At 44.3% G+C, this 19878-nt stretch overlaps 1 protein-coding gene across 1 annotated transcript in view; it reads left to right on the top strand.

The window, feature by feature from the left end:
* The window catches only part of LOC122403352 (mucin-5AC-like), a 56593-nt gene that overhangs the window by 28499 nt on the left and 8216 nt on the right, over positions 1–19878 (top strand). The window contains exon 2 of the mRNA XM_043406873.1: positions 18751–18804. Coding sequence (XP_043262808.1) covers positions 18751–18804 — 54 coding nt within the window. The remainder of the gene's footprint in view (positions 1–18750; positions 18805–19878) is intronic.

Raw genomic sequence — 19878 nt, 5'->3', positions numbered from 1 at the left:
ACGTTTGCTAGCCTGTTCGTTACGCGCTTCAAATCTGTTTTTGCGCGTATTAATCAACGTACTACCTTTGAACCCAGTCATTATCCCCGCTCGATGTCTGTTTTTGATTTGACATTCAGGGACATCAGTGCCGACGTTGATCGAATACCTCCGATGCCCTTTGACACGTAAAGTTCTTTTTTATTAAGTATAATCGTTATAATGTTGCTTTTTAAAGGCGACGATGTCGATGGGATCATGAATTATAGACTAATTATGGCTGGAATTCATGAGCACATGATTGCTAAAACCTTTGCTATGTATCTCATTAATATTATTTATGATGCAAAACGTCGCTTCGCTAGTGGAAGATTTACAATTATACTGCAATCATGTTTTTTCTGCCCCAGGATAAAGATATCAGTCGTATGTTATTTACACAAACTTTTTCGAAGCATTTGTAAATTCTGCTCTATTCAGACCATACTGTTACATACCAGAGTAAATTTACCATAAGTTTCTACGTTTCGTTCCAACATGGTTTTCCTGCGAGTAACTTGTATCGCGTTCGCGATAATATCTTAACTCGTCTTGGAAATGCGTAGAGATATCAACTATCCGATCTTTCTCTCTAATATCATGAATAGTTTTATTAAACGTCCACGATTACTCGAGAGAATCAATATTTATGTTGGATCTCTCGAGATACGCATACGCTATTATTTATATCGACTTTTTATCTAAACTAGATACCATTCCTCGAATATGTAATTTCTAATAATATATTAACTGTTTCTCGCGAAACGTCCACCTGCAAGCTGCATTTTGTAAATTTATCTAACGAGTCAATTTCTTTTTCTTTTAGCAATCTAGATACCATTCCTCGAGCATATAATTTACACAATATTAACTGTTTCTTGTGAAACATCGGTCTGCAAACGCTTTGTAAATTTTCCAATCTACCGATGCTTTAATATCATTACAATTTCTGTAGCTGTTTGCTGTTTTATATTTGTCTAGTCGAAAATCGTCGCGATCTGTGGTTTTCTCGAACGCTCTTACGCGTCGCTGGTTCGTTTCACGGCGAAAAGTGTCGGAAACAGGTTGCGGGTGGGCCGAGATCGAGGGGATTGCAGAATCGAATGAGCGGAAGCTCGCGATTCAGCGAGATCGGCGAACCGCGGAACGAAGAAATCGAATGGAGAACGGAAATGGCGAACGCGTAATGCGCCTTAAAGTGTTGGTGCACGCGCTCGACTATTTCGCGTGACACAATCGCCGATTCAATTCTTTCAACGATATTTATCGATCATCGATCGTTGCCGTAACGTTTGCACGGTGTACTTTTTCCAAAGGTGCATTTCGATGTCTTTTAATTAAGCTTACAAGTCACTCGTACGCCAATTAAGAAATTTTTAAGCGATTCCATGATGCGCGCTCGTTGAGCAAGCGATAAGAAAATTGCAGTAATTTCACGGAAAAACGTTTTTCAAACTAATCGCGAACATCGCACTCTCATTAAACGCAAAGGAAACTTTTTTCTAGATTTTTTTTATCGCGGCGCTATTTCATTTCGCGGTTGGATCGACGCGCGATAATCTTATCGAAGAAACGTTTATATTTATAGAGAATTCGTTGACCAAAGTCCTGCCGAACGATTTCAACCAGAAACATAAACAACTTTCTTCTAGTTATCATTTAACGTCGTTTTTTCTAACTAATCGTTTAATGTTAGAATTAACTCTCGTGAGATAAGGTGCCAAGTAAAGTAAACTTATTATTGCAGAGACATCCGCTTTCGCGAAGAAACGACGAGCGTGTTCGTCGCGGAGCGCGGTATCGTGAATTTGATCGTCGACACAGTATTTGCGTGATTCTAATCGCTCCTCGAGGCCTAACGATAATGGGCTGTTCCGTCTAATGCTCGCGCTTATCGATTCACGGATATCGTTAGGACGTCGACGCAATTAATCCGGCGCATCGAAATAATTGGAAGCGATTTCGAGGTCCCAGATAGATGCAGAAGCTGATCTCGATACGCGAAACTTTCGAGATAAACTGGTTCCCTGTACGCAGATCGGAATTTGTCCCCGATACATCTCATTAGCTTCGTGCATCCTATCCGAGACATCGATAACGAGCAGCTTCTTGCATTCCACGTCGCGGAGTACGCTGTTACGCCCGATTGTTGCCATTTCCTCGGACGATAGAAATTATTTGGGATCGCGATCGGTCGCGCACCGTCGCTTCGATGTCCGGGATCCTCCACTGTACAACAAACACATCGCTTTTACGATGCATCTAGGCTGCCATAGGTTACTATTTGTTAGACTATAGAAAACTGAATCTACTATTTTTTAAAATAGCATCTGCTCCGAGCGGAACTCGTCGGTGTTGTTTACCATAGTTGCTTTGTGATTCGACAAGATATTCGAAAAAATTCGTCGGTAGAAAGTAGGCGAAAGAAATCCCATATTATTACGCACGTGTTCGAGAAGTGTTTGACCAGCTGTTGACTCCGGTCACGCTAATTGTCATAAGCGAAGAAAGTCTTGGTTATATTCACGGGGATGGTTGAAATCGAACCGTCGAAAAGGAATGCAACCCATGAATAATTTAACATCGTCCGCGGCGAGTTTCTATTTGAAAATTCATCGGTTGATTCTAACGGCTGACGCTGCTTGTAAATCAGACTTTGCGTTATCTTTGTTTACTATAATACGATGCATCGCGTAAATAAGACCTTCGAGTTTCGAGACGTGGGCGATGATAGAAAAGGCACGAAACAGGAAACGATGTAGGCGAATCGCGGACGCGGCCATTTGTCAAATTGCTTCGGTGTAACGACTTAATTTTGTTTCATGCTGCGCGGGTTTCTTCGCGTATCGCTAAATAGCAACTTAGCGCTAGGTTGTCAGCCGACAGGTATGACTAATGGCTAATTTTCGCGAAGCTACACCACCGCTCGTAAGTATAATCGACCTAATATATGTTTGGAAATCTCGATTCCTTCGTCGACCAGAACCGGCGTATAACAGTTCGAGACAGTTATCGAATTTTTTGCTACCTCCGGAGCAAAGTGGATGGAAGAATGAAATTAATCGTCCGACACGACCTGTAGCCGAGAATTCGCTGGAAGGAACCGGCGCAAGAAGTTTCACCGATGCACTGGCGAACGAAAGGGGATCTTTCGAGGGCACGGGGGCTCCTACCTTCCTTTCCTTCCTCGCACGTAACAGTCTCATTGTTTCATTGTGCGTCGTACACGGGGCTTCCTATTTCGAGGCGGATGCGCGCTCGGCGCCCCGTAACAGTCATTTCTCAGCCGGGTCCCTTCGAGCCGAACGAGTAACGGTCCGTGAGTCGATTTTTCATTCGAAGATCAGAAACCGAAAACAAGAAAACACCAAACTCCAAACTCTGGGGTAGACGCGTGGTCCAAAAAAAAAAATGACGTCATTACAACGAGAGACGATTCTTGAAAACGTCCTATTATCGATTCTACGTAGATTCCGTTTGTTCGAATTCCAGATCGTCGATAATAGACCGCGATTTTATCCGCCGGAACTCATAATTAACACCCATTCCCGGCGTCGAATTTCTCGCGAAGCGTTACATCGACAGGTTCAAAGAAGAGATCAGTTTGTTACGTTATCATCGTCGACACTGCAATTATCGATAGTTTCCGGGGTCGTTGGCGCGTGGAAGATCCTTGGAAATAAACGTTCGTCCGATCGGGGAACCGTTAGAGAGGCTGAAAACGACTGAATCTCGGCGCGACCGCTTCGAGACCATTAGATTTATGTTTCGATACATCTCGCGTCTCTGGTCCATGACCCACTTGAGTGTTCGCCGTAATTAGTCTTTTTCGAAAGCAACGGTGAACGGGTTGCGGTGTGCCGGAACGATTGCGGCGAAAATCAACGTTCCTCGAGATTAATAATATCCGCGAAACGAGCGCTTCTTACTGTTTTTACAGTTTTTCTTGAAAAAGATTCATCGTATCATTTTTGTTAAGCTCAAATGAGCGTTTCCAAGGTCCCTTAACTGATCGACATTCGATCCGATTTTGTACGGTTTCTGGACAACCGGCCGACCGATCATCGTTCGTTGTTCGTTCGATACTATAGATCCCTTCGCATCCGCGAGTCACAGGCGAATCCTTGCGGGTAAGTAGAAAGTGAGTCCAGGATATTTGGGTCACGCGAGGCCGGACTGCGATTAATCGCTGCTCGATGGGACGAGGATGTCTGCGAACGGCTCGCTGTTAGCTTATTAACGAATCGCAAACGATATTGGCAAACGCCTGCCGGTAGCTTCGTTTTATGTTACGAGTTACCGTCGCTCAAATAAATTATCCACGAACGGTAGTCTGCGTTTAGCTTATTACCGCGTGAAATCAACGATTCTCATGGGCCGTTTAAGCTCCCCTGTTATTTTCCGGGGCCAGAACTGTTGGCTGTTAATTGGTCGTTATTCGATGTAGGTTACAGTGTCTGTCGCTTCTGATAGGAACATACGGGCGAGGTTTGCACGTTCGATGAAAGTGTGCGGATCTCACTTGGCGCACGGGAGAGGAAAACACTTTCACATTTCTGTCGTCGAACGATCGTGGTGCTTTTCCCTTTTAAATTAGGCTTTATTGTTTTCTTAACACGATGCAGCAGTGCCATTCTCGTCCGAATTACGTTTTACCCGCAAAATGCCCATTTTTGGTTTGCCTTCCAGAAAAATCGAAGTCGGTTCTTCAGTTTGACTTTCTTTTTTGTAATTAGCGTTGACAGGGACTGGAACTGATTGCACGGACGAATAATACGTATTTACCGTTGAGCAGTGATTATTAACTTGTCACCGCGTCCTGTTTCGCTTCGATAACGTTTGTTAAAACCGAAATAGAAATGAATGGAAGTAGCTCTGGACAGGGCCCGAGTCTAGGTACTCGGTGACCTAATAAATGGGCGGACTGCATCGAGGTCGAGCTCCATTCTAGGGGCCCGCAGTGACGCAAATCGTCGTTGGGTGGAAAGATGCAAGAAGTGGTTCTTGCACGGCCGAAGGAACCACATATCCGTCTGTCTATCTGTTTGCCGGACTCTCTGACACACTGTCGGTCACGTGCGCCCGACAGGTCACGTGGCAGTGGTCATGCTTCGTGCATAAGTACTTATCGCCCGTGGTTCTCAGCGTTTGCTTCCCCTATCGCTAAAAAATACAGTCAAATTGGACACGATCCGATCAGGTCGAACTAAACCGTGCACGGAAAATACGCGGAAAATTTGTTTAAACAGTTACGTAAACAGTTACCCCTATATCTGCGCGAATCCAAATACCCACAGCCCTGTTTTCGACACAATACCCGCGCGTAGTGTAACGTTATAGTTTAACGTCCCAGCCGGAAGTAACTCGATTTACAAACGTGGTCCCACGTCAACGCGTTCACCGAGGATAATTAATTGCTTCGCACGTTTGTCCCAACTGCACGGCTTGTTCTCCTTATCGACTTTGAGGAACCGTACGAGTATCGGCGTGCTGCAGGAAGAAAGGAAAAGAGACAGTTCCGGATCAAGGGGAATGTGACATTGCCAGCGAGTAGAATGTGGACGGCGTAGAGCAATTTTCGCCTTACGAAGGCGGACTATGACGTCTGACCCAATACGACTCTCACGGAAGGTCTTTTTCCCCGGAAAGTAGGTTCTATAATGTTCGGAACGTTGACGTTGGCTTTCTAGCAGATCTTGGACATTATTCGCTTATTTTGCACGACAGATTCCAATGGCAAGTCTTACGATCGATGTAGATTCGGTTCTTCGAGTATTTGCATCAACTTTTTACTCAGTCTGTACATTCGTGACTTAATTACCGTTCAAGGTAAATAATGAGTGGATACGTAGACTCGGTAAACCTGTTAACTTTTCAGAGATTGTTCTCGTTGCGTTTTCGATTGATGATATTACGCAACATAAGGGTCGAAGGCAAGACTATCTCGCTAATAACCAGCAGACGTCCAATCGAACGGTAGAGGCACGAATGTTTCCTGTGGCGGGCTTTCTCTAATTTGCAACAACACCAGGAAGACGGTGTTCGTTTTCCGCGGAAGTAGCATAAACCGTGGCTGTGCGGGCGCCTGTTTGAATGGCAGGACGCGTAACCGAGCCGCCGATCGTAAGATATTTTCGTTTCCACGGGCGATCCTCGATTCTCCCGCCGAGTACATTGTACCAAAGGTTGATCTTGAGTTTCATTGTTGGCTGATAATGAGTCACGGGTTCAACTGAGAGGCACTGTCGCCGTTGTTAAGGTCGAAACGTGACGGCGAGACTGTCCAGGGTCGTTCTCCCCTCTAACCTCGTATCCGTTTCCAATCGATTCGATCGATGTTCGGAATTATCGTACGAGCTCGGTGTTATTAAATTTCGCATGTAACCATGACGGAAATGTCACTTGAAAAACAAGAAGCTTGCATTTTTAACGTAGCGAGAAGCGCGCGTGAGAATTTACCACCTCTTTAAAGTGATTCATTTCCTCGGGGCTCAAAGGTCAAGCGGACAATTTCAGTTTCGTTCTCACAGAAAAATTATTCAAATAATCTCTTTTATCGTCATAAGTTTATTTTTAACGCGCGGTGTTGTCTTTAACGCGTCGCGTATTGCAAATAACCACTCGCGTGCACGCGTTGTATGCAGGGCGTTTTTGATCATTTAGCTTTACAGTATTGTAAATCGAGTAATGCACTATTAAAGATATTGCATAACATGTGTTTTGAATTCGTCTCAACGTTTTTTACAATACGATGAGAAAAAAATGTACGTTCCTATTTACAAAACCCAAGGTGATCGAGTTTTATTTGAAAACTGAGTGATCAAACGTTTCTCGAGAGCGAATTAATTCGAAGCGGAATAGAAATTGCGAGCATAGCGAACTGTTGCGTTCTATTGAATTTCGCAAGCATCGACTTATCCTGAACAACCCCATTCAATTTCTTTCCATCTAGATTCGGTAAGTTTACTGTGGGAAATTCGAAGCTGTGCTCGAGGTGACGGATCACGTTGAAACTAAAAGTATAGAAAATTTAAAAAAAAAACCAATAAGATTTTCAAGATATTCCAGACTCCGAAGCAATTATTTCCAAGCGATAATACGTTGCGCGGAATATAATAAGTGTGAACAGAAGCAAAGTAATTCCACGTTCAAAGTCTAATAGGAAAAAAGTAGAACAGTTTATCCTACATTTTATACATTTTACTTGTTTCCTAGGAAACGCCTCGAGTTATAATTCTAGCAGGATTTCTAGACGACATCAATATTTTACTATGTTTCAAATTAATTACCTTGCTACGTTATTTTAGTTGCTAGAAACTTTTTAAAATCAACCCAAGAAACGATTATACCAATTTCTCCTCGCAAATCATCGTCGAGCTTAGAATTCACTTACGCGTCCTAATTAGCACATAGTTTCAGCGATCAGCATAATTTTCTGTGTTTTCCTCCAACGGTATTTTAAGTTATCATGTTCAACGTCGGTGCCCGCGACTCGCGAATAAATTTAGATAGATTTTCACGCATCAATCTGATAGATTAGAAAGAATGATGTATGGGTGAAAGGTAAATAAAGGATGCCCGGCGGTTCGAGTTTGAAAATCGAAGAGTCGATGTGCAATTTAAATAAATTGCTTTCGTACTAATTTTTGAGAACTCGTACCAGAGATTCTGTAATTTTATTATTTTTAACCTAATGTCTTTGCAACATCGCCGGTAATTAATTGTCAAGTAATCTATCCAAATCAAATATTACGCGATCGGTGTTAGTCACGATAATTTCGAGTCCGATGAATATGCATCTATTAGTGTGTTAATTTTTTTATGTGACGCAGGAAATGAGTCAGTTTTTTAACGAATCGACGTCGATCAACGCGCAATAAACGATTTATAAAGAGCAACGTATGATAGCGAATCTCATCATGCTTCTTTTAAAATTAAAAGTATAAAATTAAGAGGAACCATCGTAAATAAGAAATAATACAAATCGTGCTGAAAGCTTGCAAGAGACCAGAAAAAATTGAAAGATTCGCAAGTATTATTGTCATTGATAGTGATTCCGTTCGAGTAATCAACGCATTCCATGCCACGTGTATCGTATTCGGTATTCGAAACTCGTATCTGCGCCAAATAATGTTCATGTCATTAAGACATAACGAGGAAAACAATAATCATTATTATTAATACTAATTATCATTATTGATATCACTTTTATGTGCTTTATAATGACATTTCGGTGGTTTTGTGGGATCGGGAAGATAATGACTCCGCTCTGTTCCGTTCCGCACAATTTTATTGTTGCTGTCGTACAACGACGTGACTCGTGGTGCGGGTTACGCTCGACTCTCTGGTACGATCATCGCCACCGTACCAAGAGGCCTTCAAAAACAAAAGACGGTCAGAGACGACGACAACGGCTTTTCGGCTCACGCGGCTCTGGTCGTCTCGTGTGCAACCATCGTCTCGTGTGCAACCATACATTGTAGCGGCTTCGAACGGCTAAGGCGTATGTGGTGCCTTGGCCGCCACACTACCCCCCTGCCAGTAATTGGCACAATTACGAAAAATTGACCGACTACATTACCACTACCATTTACTCTATTATATAAAATACGTTATCCTAACTAAGATTTACATTACAGTATTTGAACAGAGTTGAAAAAAAAAGGAATTTACATGGAGTTTAATATATAATACGTAATACCTAAAAATACATGAAAGTACATAAAAGTGATGGATAAAAATAAATGGTATATGATACTTATTATAATAATGCGCAAGCCTTAAGTACTACCGCGTAATTTGAAATCGCTCGGGAAAACGTACGCGTCTACCTGAACGCGTGACACGTTGCTGTATAACCGGCGCGTTGTCAGGTACGTTTGTTTGTGTGACCGGCTGATTTTCTATGCTCACGGGATCCGGTCTGTTTCCTGCTAGCATATAAGCAGGCTTTAGCCTTTCAATTGATATATTTATTTCCTTACCTCTAATGTTTATTGTAAATGTTTTTTCGCCTCGGCGCACTACGGCGTATGGACCTTCATAAGCGGGTTGTAAAATAGTTTTGGCTGAATCTGTTCGGATGAAAACATGTGTTGAACTGCTAAGATCTTTGAAAACGAATGTACGATTAACGGAATGGCGTGATGCATTAGAGGGACTCAATTTAGAAAAATGGTTGCGTAGTCTATTAGTAAAATCGGAAGCATTTTCTGTGCCTTCCGCTGAATGCGAAGACAAGAACTCTCCCGGTAATCTTAATGGCTCGCCATAAACTAATTCCGCTGAGGTAGCGCCGAGGTCTTCTTTCCAGGCGGAACGAATACCGAGTAGAACCGTCGGAAGTATTTCTGTCCACTTGTCGGATCCGTGGCACCTTATAGCCGACTTGAGCTGTCGGTGAAAACGCTCTACCATCCCATTGGCCGCTGGGTGATACGCCGTTGTGCGAAGGCGTGTGGATCCAATTAAATTGTTCAGCGCAAAAAATAATTTGGATTCGAACTGCCTACCCTGATCGGTGGTAATCCGTACGGGAGCACCAAACCGCGCTACCCAACCGTCATAAAAGGTTCGAGCTACGGTTTGGGCCTCCTGATCGACCATGGGGAAGGCTTCCGGCCACCGCGTATATCTGTCTACACAGGTCAGACAATACCTGAAACCTTCGGACACCGGTAAAATTACTATGTCTAAATGAATATGTTCGAATCGCGCAGAAGGTTTAACAAATGTAGCCAATGGTGCAGTCACATGACGGGAAATTTTTGATCTTTGGCACGGTATACAGCAACGTGTCCACGTGCGAACATCTCTTTTAATCGACGGCCAAACATAACGTTGCGTTATGAGCTTGATCGTCGCGTTAATACCTGGATGTGATAATACATGTAACATATTAAAAACTGCACGTCGGAAAGGAGGGGTGACATAAGGTCTTACATTCTTAGTCGAAATATCGCAAAAAATTTCGGAAGACGTGCCAGGCAACGAGACTTTGCGTAATTGCAGGCTAGATTCGCTATTCAACAACCGCTGCAACTCCTCATCCTGGGCTTGCGATTTTGCCAATTCTTCGAAATTAATCGAGTGGTTAACCGTTTCCACTCTGGACAGTGCATCGGCAACGACGTTGTCTTTACCGGAAATATGTTGAATATCTGTAGAGAATTGCGCAATGTAATCTAGGTATCGGAATTGTCGAGGAGAGCATTTATCTAATTTCTGTTTGAAAGCGAAAGTTATGGGTTTATGGTCTGTAAAAATAGTGAAATGTCTGCCTTCGAGCATATGTTTGAAATGTTTTATTGCTAAATAGATAGAAAGTAGTTCCCGGTCGTAAGCTGAATACTTCTTTTCGGCAGATCCTAACTTTTTAGAAAAGAATGCTAATGGTTGTCGTTCGTTGCCGACGCACTGATGTAAAACAGCTCCTACGGTGTAATCAGAAGCGTCGCAGGTAACCGACAACGGAGCGTTGACCGCAGGATGAGAAAGCAGGGTTGCGTTTGCTAAACTATTTTTGGTATTTTCGAAAGCCTGACGCGCTTCCGAAGTCCAGGCTATCGGGGTCTTGCCCTTTAAATTGCCGGCTAGAAGGTCGTTCAAGGGTGCTTGAAAGCGAGCGGCATCTGGGATAAAACGGCGGTAAAAATTAAGCATTCCCAAGTACTGCCTCAAATCCTTCGCGTTTTTCGGAAGGGGAAATGACTTTATGGCTTGTACCTTGCCGGGCAAAGGTTGAGTGCCGCTTTCATTTACCCGATAGCCTAGAAATTTAACTTCTTCCTGCCCGAACGTGCATTTATTCGGATTAACAACAATGCCATAATCTTTTAATCGTTTAAATAATAATTCTAAATGGCGCAGGTGATCGGCTTGGGATTCTGAGGCGACCAAAATGTCGTCTATATACGCGTAACAAAAATCGAAACCGCGTAAAATTTCGTCGATAAAGCGCTGAAATGTTTGCGCGGCATTTCGTAACCCGAACGACATGTACGGGAATTCAAAAAGCCCAAACGGCGTTGTAATGGCCGTTTTTCCGACGTCTTCCGACGCAACCGGAATCTGATTATAAGCTCGGACGAGATCTATTGTGGAAAATACCTTTTTGCCACTCAGTTGTTGCGCAAAATCCTCAATGTGACGCACGGGGTATCGGTCGGGAATTGTCCGTGCGTTTAACGCTCTATAGTCACCGCAAGGCCTCCAAGCTTCTTCGCCCTTCTTCGGAACCATATGAAGGGGTGCTGACCACGCGCTCTTCGAAGGACAAGCGATGCCCATCTTCACCATCGCGTCGAACTCCTTCTGGGCAGCCCTGAGCCGGTCCGGTGCAAGCCGCCGCGGCTTGCTGGAAACGGGTGGACCAGGGGTTGTCTCGATGTAATGCACCGTTTGGTGCGTAGTCCTCATCGGGGTGCCGCTAGGCCGTGTAAGTTCCGGCATCTGCATCAGGAGCTGGTGGTAAACGGTAGTCCCTGCTACTGTCTTCACCGACGGCGTTTCATCCTCGGCTCGTGTTCCGCGGACCGTTAACGACGTGGTCCGATCGACGAGGCGACGATTGCGGATGTCCACCATAAGATCGAAGTGATCGAGAAAGTCTACCCCGATTATGGGTTTTGTAACATCCGCAACCACGAATCGCCACACGAAATCTCGTCGTAGGCCGAGGTGCAGGTTTAACGACACTGTCCCGTAGGTGTTAATTACACTCCCATTCGCCGCCGCCAGCTGGTACTCCGATCTTTCTCGCAATCCGCCTAGCAGGCGGCGCGGAAAAACGCACAAATCGGCCCCGGTATCCACTAAAAATTCCGTCTTCGAGCTGTTGTCTAAGATGAAGAGGCGGCGTGATGCTGGATTTGTGTCGCTGGCCGCCATCAACGACTCCCCAGGTCGTTTCCCTGATCCGTGGCGTTCCAATTGCACGGTGCAACGCACCTCTGCGCGGCCGGACCGAACCGCCAATGGTACCAGCATTTCCCTTGATGGTCCATTTGTCCTCCCGCGGGCCGCTCTCGCGATCGCGATAGAGATCGTCTGCGGTAGCGCGAGTTTGGATGATTTCGGTGGGTCCACCTGCGACGGGAAGATTGCCCCTGGTCCACCAAGGATTCACGGATGGCAGAAATTTCCTGCCTCAAGGAAAGAGCCAATTGTGACATCTTAATGTTTAACATGGCCTCGATGCTCGGGCCCGGCGGGGGTATTTGGCAGGATGTAGATACGCCCGTAATCGCGGCCTCCGTGACGTGTACCCGCGGTGTCATCGTATCCGCAACAGCGTCTGCCAACTCTGCCACCTTATCCAGCGGGGTGTCCCGCTGCGTGGCTAAAATCACCTGCATATTAGCAGGTAGTCGGCCCATCCAAAGCGTCCGCAATACACCGTCCGAAAAAGCCGTACCGGCCAATCCGTGCAGGTGACGAAGAAATTGGGACGGTTTTCTGTCCCCGATTTCCTCGTGTTCCAATAACCGTCGCGTTTTCTGTTCCTGCGAAGCACTAAGCCGGCGAATAAACTCATTTTTGAGCGTCGTGTACGGATCCGTGGCCGGAGGATTCATGATAATGTCTCTTACTTCCGCGGCGTGTCGCGCACTTAACGCGCCGAGAATGTACCCGAATTTCGTGGTCTCCGACGTTACATTGGATACCTCAAAACTTCTCTCTACCATCGAAAACCACATCTCCGGGTCTCCCGGACAAAACTCGGGTATTCGTACAGCGACGCGATCAACTGCCAACGGCACACTCGCGGATGTCCCTGCGTTAACGTTAGGGTCAGTCATTTTACCAGTCTTAGTCACAAAAAAAAAAAATAGTTTCACCGCACACACACACCGCGCTTACTATTTGTCAGACCGTGTCCTTTTCTTATGTCCTTAACACTATACACTTATTTCTCTACACTAACTAATATTGTCCGTATACAAAAAATGTCCAAATTTTCTTAAAAAAACTTTACTTGCGCGGCGAGATCACGTCGGGGTCACCAATGTGGGATCGGGAAGATAATGACTCCGCTCTGTTCCGTTCCGCACAATTTTATTGTTGCTGTCGTACAACGACGTGACTCGTGGTGCGGGTTACGCTCGACTCTCTGGTACGATCATCGCCACCGTACCAAGAGGCCTTCAAAAACAAAAGACGGTCAGAGACGACGACAACGGCTTTTCGGCTCACGCGGCTCTGGTCGTCTCGTGTGCAACCATCGTCTCGTGTGCAACCATACATTGTAGCGGCTTCGAACGGCTAAGGCGTATGTGGTGCCTTGGCCGCCACAGTTTTTTTAGCCGTGTGCTGATAACGATACGCGAGACGTGGGGATGAATTATCTATCCGTTCCAGCAAGTAAAAAACGATGCGAAGTAAAAGAAGACGATAGAAAAAGTTTCACAGTACTATAACTAAATATAGAAGGTGAAGAAAATTTAATGATTTTTTAGAAAGCTAAGGAGATGGTGTAACTTTGAGAACGTCCTAAAAATAGAAAAGTTGCTCCTCTATGAAGATGATTCTTACAGTTACGATGTCGCATTTTCACGATCGTGGCATTTAACGCACCGGTAATTGATGTTTCGCAATTAGCATAACGCCGAGAAATCTAGCGGTACACTGCGTTCGAAACAAACGTTGTCGCGCGATGATAATACTGTTACCGGTTTCATCGAACACTTTCTCCGTCGAAACCGCTCCGCACGCTACGTGCACAGGATTTCATGTTTCTAGCGATTCGAACGTGCAAAACGCACGCATTCGTCGTTATTATAAACATCGAAGCTGACTTTTATTTTCAAATTTGAAAATATGTTTCGAATCACCGCGCGTTATCGAGTTATTATTATTATTTTAGCCTGAATTATCCTACCTTGGTAGTCATTGCTATAACGCTCTTCGTTGCCAATATAAAACATCAATTTTACGTTACATTACATTCTAAATCATCTGGCAAATTTATCGTTGTACCAATGTCTAGAAGGGTAGTTGAAAATCTCGTTTCAAAACGTTGACGTTAACGTTACGTAAGGAAACGAGCCTGACCTTTTCCACACTGAGCGCTGAAAACCTGAAGCTTAACGCTCGAGTTGTCTGCTTCTTACGCTGCCAGTATATCGCCCGCGAACGAAAGGGGCACAGTTTTTATATTCACTTTCGGTAGCCTTTTCACAAAACGTCAAATCTTTAACAGATTTAACATATATGAATAACATTCTACGAACGTAATGTTCATTATCTGGAAACGAGGATCGGTCTCGTGGACAATTTGAAGGGTTTGGTCCAGCATTTGGTTAAATATGACACAACGACAAGACGTTCACCGGCCATCGTGGAAATTACGAGCTCATACGACACGCGTTAACGGCTAGAGACCCATGGCCTCGTGACAACTTCAATGATGCTCGGTGTAAGTACACGTAACGATGGTCGATTGCGAAAACTCATCGAGCAAGTGAGAGTAACCATCATCAATTCTCGGCTTACTTGTTAGCGAGAACGTGCGTTAGGAGGTTTCGAATATATTTTATATTTACCAGCGACTCGAGGGTACTGGAAAGAACATTCGTGCAAGTCGCTATTTCTATTTATCACACTGTGAAACGAAATTACATGAATGTAAATATATGGATATTTATGATCACCAAAGCCAAAAGAATCCTCCATAAACAAAAATACATGGACACAAAATAGTGAGCTGCTTATTTTGCTAGTTCAATTATTTGAGGAATGGGCCTAACAGAGATAATATGTTATCAAACGATAATAATTAGAAAATACAGAAATGTTTACACCGATTAAAAAAATTTCTTTAAATTAAGTGGCAGTTGGCCACGAGGCCTCAAGCTGACATAGACGACCCTGAGTCATAGGTCTCGATAGCTGCGAACCCGAAGCGTATAAGTTGACTTTAATGACCCAAGAATATCAACGATGCCGGTGTTACATGAGTCAACTTCGAGGAAGGTCAGAATTGTATTTCACCCACCGAGATCGAATTATGCATTTCTTCAAAATCTTTAAAAAATGACTTACAATTAATTCACAAAATATATTATTTTCGTCCTTTAGGGGCATCGTCGGATATCAAAAAATAATTAACTTTGTTCGACCTCTCAGATATTTCGACCTTTCAATCTCAAGCGATAAAGCTTGTCATTTAAACTTTAGTGATTTTTTGGAGAATTACGCAATAGGAAAGAAATTTAAAAAATAAATAGATATGACAATACTGTGAAAAACATAATGGATATCACTTGACACCGGATTCAAAGTTAATGCTTTAAAGATAAGATCATCGATTTTGAGCGTATTTAAAAATATTTCGAACGTATCTCAAAAATTTGATTTCCGGTATAAAATTTTGACCTTTCCTTGTAAGACGAGCATCACGATGGAAATAATTCAAGGATGTTTTCTTCCGATAATACGTAATCTCCGGCCATGTATGTTAAACACGGTGTCCGCGAGTTTCGATAACGATGGTCCATAGTCCTACGAGCGATCCACGACTCGCTAGCGTGAAAACGATCGATCGAGAAATCAATCGTGTTGTAGAGTCAGGGTAAACGACTCCGCCCACGACGGAAAGTGAGATCTGGTGTTTTGCATCGGACGACAACTGGGTTAACTCGACAGCGAGCTTGTTGAAAATTGCGACACGTTTTTACCTCAGGGTCAGCGTGTCGGCAACTTCATGCTGGAAACGGACATCCCCGTGTGCGCGGTCACGTTCCTGGCTGTCGCCGAATTTCGTTTTCCTTCTTCGATAAATTCGCGAGGACGCCGAGTCTCCAAATAATCGGGCGTAAACAGTAGTTTTCCATAGAAATATTTCGTGTACGAGGTTAAGAAGTTTATCTGGGCTGGTCGATTGCATGGAAAAAAATTAATCGCGCCTACTGGGACGAGACTTTCCGATTTTCTTTCGTCTGTTGCGATAAAAGATAATGGACTCGATGAAGCTTTATTATCGAGACGAATATGCGTTAATCGTAACCATATTAACACTGTTCCACCGAATGCATCGTTCCTAATTTTGCCTGTCTTGAACGACGTTTCGCTACACGGATGATGCTAGTCGAATTTGTCACCGCGTGGCCGTGGAATCACTGTTTCCCGCGTGAAAACGGAATCGACGGATGCCATTGTCGCCGACCATTGAATAACAGAATGGCCCCCTTGGCAGCGGCGGTAAAACGGCACCCGTTGGCCTCAGGCCAGACTGTCGGAGAAAGAAGGGCGTCACGAAGCCGACCAGCTGACCCAATGCACCTGGAAGAGGATGACCTCGAACCACGAGAGTACATCGGTCCCGATTGGCGGAATACCAAGAAACGACCACCGTTGGATAACCGGATGTCTGGTCCGGTGGCTGTCAATTTTCGACACACGGATCATTTTCGATGTTACGAGTATTCCTACGAGCTTGCAAAAGATAGTTTACACGGTCTGTTTGCGCGATAATATCGTGGACACTATAGTGTTGTAATAAAAGAACCCGAGTGTAAACGCAAACCGCCGTCGGTCGTTTGGAATAGAACTTTCAGTGAAATAACAGTAAGCGTCGGTTAGGTGGAATCAACTACCCGTGTCAAGTGCTGAAACAGTATTAATTGGAGAACAACAGAGGTGAATGAAACCTGCAACGCCTTCTCATGATGTAATATCTATCGAGCTTCTGTTTGAACTCAACCTTATGTTATTTCAACCATAACGCGCACACGTTCCTCCCACGTTTACGAAGCATTTTAATGGCCAGATAAGATTTAGAAATATTAATGCTCAAGTCGAAACGTAGAGGGGAATAAATGTTAGCGGTGGATGTATCGAATAGTGTATTTTCGAGTATCCGCCCTTTTTCCGTCCGAGACGCCTCAATTAAAAGCTAACGGACTACGGCGGAACAGGTGAGACAGGTGGTAGGGCAAGCTGGGTCACGACGGCCATTCAAGTCGGAACGAAATTCCGCGAAGTCGGTGAACTCGGTAAATCGAGCATGACGGATGAATGAAACATCGCGGCGAACGATTCCCTGGACCAACAGGGTTAAAAGAAGAAGATCGGGATCGCGGATTTTTACGGTTTCGTTCTACGAGCGTTGCAGACGACCAGCACGCGTCTTTCAAATTTCAGACTCTTGTAAAAAATACCTTGCACCGTGATTGTCGCGGTTGGCGGCTCGGATAATGGTTTATCGCGTTTTAAATGTCTTTTGAGCGAAAACCGGGTCGAACGAGTTAATTTGTAGGAGCATCCGGTATCGGGGAAGATCTCGTTACGAGCTGTGCGCGTAAACATCGTGCACGCGGTGTTGTTCGTGTGCACGTGGCGCGAGTAGAGTCGGCGGGGGAAATATTCTCGCGAGGAGAAGAAAGGAGTCGGTCAGATAACTGTACGTCGCGGCCTCCCGGACGACATCTTCAGCATCGTCGACACCTGGAACCTCTTCTTCTCTCATTCACGTACGCACACCTTATTCAACGTTTTCCCGATTCTAACGCTTGCCATCTCTCTCCATCTCGCTCGCCGGTACTCGCGACTTTACCGGTTTACTTACTTCGTCCCGTGGAATTCGAGGCCTTACTCTAAAATCCCAACCCGACCGCGAGCGACGCTTCAATGGTGCTGACGTTACGACTACGCGATTGTTATGCGTTCACGCTAATATTATTATTATTGCTTGTCCTTTTCCGACTCGCTGCCGTAATTCCTGCGGACGTAATTGTCATTTATTTATCCGAACACGTGCAACAGCTTGTTTCCGCGCTTCGTTATCGCGAACAGCTGTTGAGATCGCGTTCCAAAGTTCGTCGGCTTCGATGACAACTCGTCGACGATTAAAATCCCCTGTTACACGGTCACGAGTCTCGAGGAAAGTTTCTGGCATGGACCAGGCAACGTCCTAAGAATTTGTATCATTTAAAAATGATTAAAACTCGAAGATAATAATAGTTATACTACGCATTATTCACGAATATTTCTCTATCGGGGTATTTTAAAACGTTTCCTAGATCGAAAGCACTAGTTTCGATATAAGGTGTCGAGGCAGCAAGGGTCAGGGATCAACTCCAATCGACTAATTAAAATATGATTCTAAATTCCGCTGACAAAGATACACGCATTATCGTATTTACCATATACGTGCGTGTGACGCAGGCCTTTTAATGGCAATAATACGTAACACTTTTATTCCTTTCGTGAAGATTTGCAATTTAAAAAAGGAGCCAATGTCGATCGATGATTCTATGGTAAATCAACCATCTAATATTTCTATAGAGTATTTATAGAAGTTGCCAAGATAGTTCTTGATGCGTTTTTAATCGCCGGATATCGATAAAACTACACGATGACCAAATGCAGCCTCGAGAACACGCGCATCCTTCGAAAACTTCCCTTCACCACCCACTGCTTCTTTCCACGGAGGTGTCGTTACACGTCCTCGACTGACCTATTCAATATTTAGCATGCAACGCCTCAACTATTGTACAACGGATGCTGATCGTTTACAGCGAATCGATTACGCGCAATTTCCATCGAACAGTAGCGCTATACACGACCGAACTTTACGTTTCTTCTCTGAAGGAAAACTAAATTTACAGACAGTGCAGCATATTTGGAATACCGAAGTATTTAAAAAACTATTAGCAAATTACCGATGAAAATAATGCCCATAGTCGTTATTACGCCGAAACAATAACAGAGATATCGTTTTCTTTTTTTCAGACGATGAATCGTTGACAGATGTTAGAGCACATAGATTGGAAAGGGATCTGCAAGGTAAGCCTCTCGATTTTCTTATGCCTGCTTGTCTTGCATCATACTTGTATTCTCACAGTGGAATTGCACTTGCAACCGAACTTCCATAAAATTAACTACTTCCTAAACTCGGAGTATACATTTTGCAACACCATTATTCTATCGTTCGTCGATAATTCGAAGCGAGGCGATCGAGTGCAATTCTCTCTCTTTCTTTCGCTTGTTTCTCTCGTCTCTGCTGTCTGACCTGTCTCTTCTCACAGTAAAGCACGGTTTGTCTCTAAAAGATCTTCACTTGTGCGTGTCGACGCGAGGTGCGGCCTCTAAATGTATATAAAAAATATGTTTTCTCGAAACGTCTCTTTCTCTCTGTGTCTATTTTATTTTTATTTTTGTTCGTTCTTTCTCGTACACGTTGCGTGTCGTTTCCGTGGGTACGAGGGCTCGAATCCTGGCAAGCGACATACCGCAAAACGTAGCCTCGGGGGACTTGATAATCGATCCGAAGAGAGGATAGAAGAAAGAAAAAAAGGAAACGAATCGTAGAGAGACGACTTTCACTCGTCGAAACGCGAAATTAATTGTAGGTTCGCACGGGCCTAGATCGGATAATCGGACACGGTAGGTTCGAAACGGGTTCTCAGGTCCCTCGAGCCGCGACACACGCGTACGCGTCTAACGCCTGGTACCTTTCTTCTTTTCTCTTGGATTTTCTCGGACGCGCGCACGATCCGAAATGATTCGGCCGTGAACGTGCGACGATCCCGGAAACCGATACTCGCGACATGGTAACGGGTACGAAGCCGTGGCAGGTGCTCTAGGTTACGAACAAGAATTACTCGTCTACTAAGATCGTCTGTCTCTTTTTTTTCTGTTTCTGTTACTGCTCCCGCCTGCTCCTCGCCTTCAACTCTTGTCAACAACTGGATGCCGTCTGCCTCCAACGTCCGCCCGCCACTCCGTCTCTCCGACGACTTACATTATCTAACAACAAATACAAATCAACACGTTCGATCGAACAAAACAAACAAAACAAAATTATTATTTTTAAAACACGAACATCGACCATTGGCAACGCGTGAAAAAAAAAACACG

This window comes from Colletes gigas, unplaced genomic scaffold (genome assembly GCF_013123115.1).
Source record: "Colletes gigas isolate AHSC1104 unplaced genomic scaffold, ASM1312311v1 Colletes_gigas_Sc00001, whole genome shotgun sequence".
Lineage (NCBI taxonomy): Eukaryota > Metazoa > Arthropoda > Insecta > Hymenoptera > Colletidae > Colletes > Colletes gigas.
The sequence above is the reverse complement of the archived record's forward strand: the minus strand, read 5'-3'. Positions and strand labels throughout refer to the sequence as shown.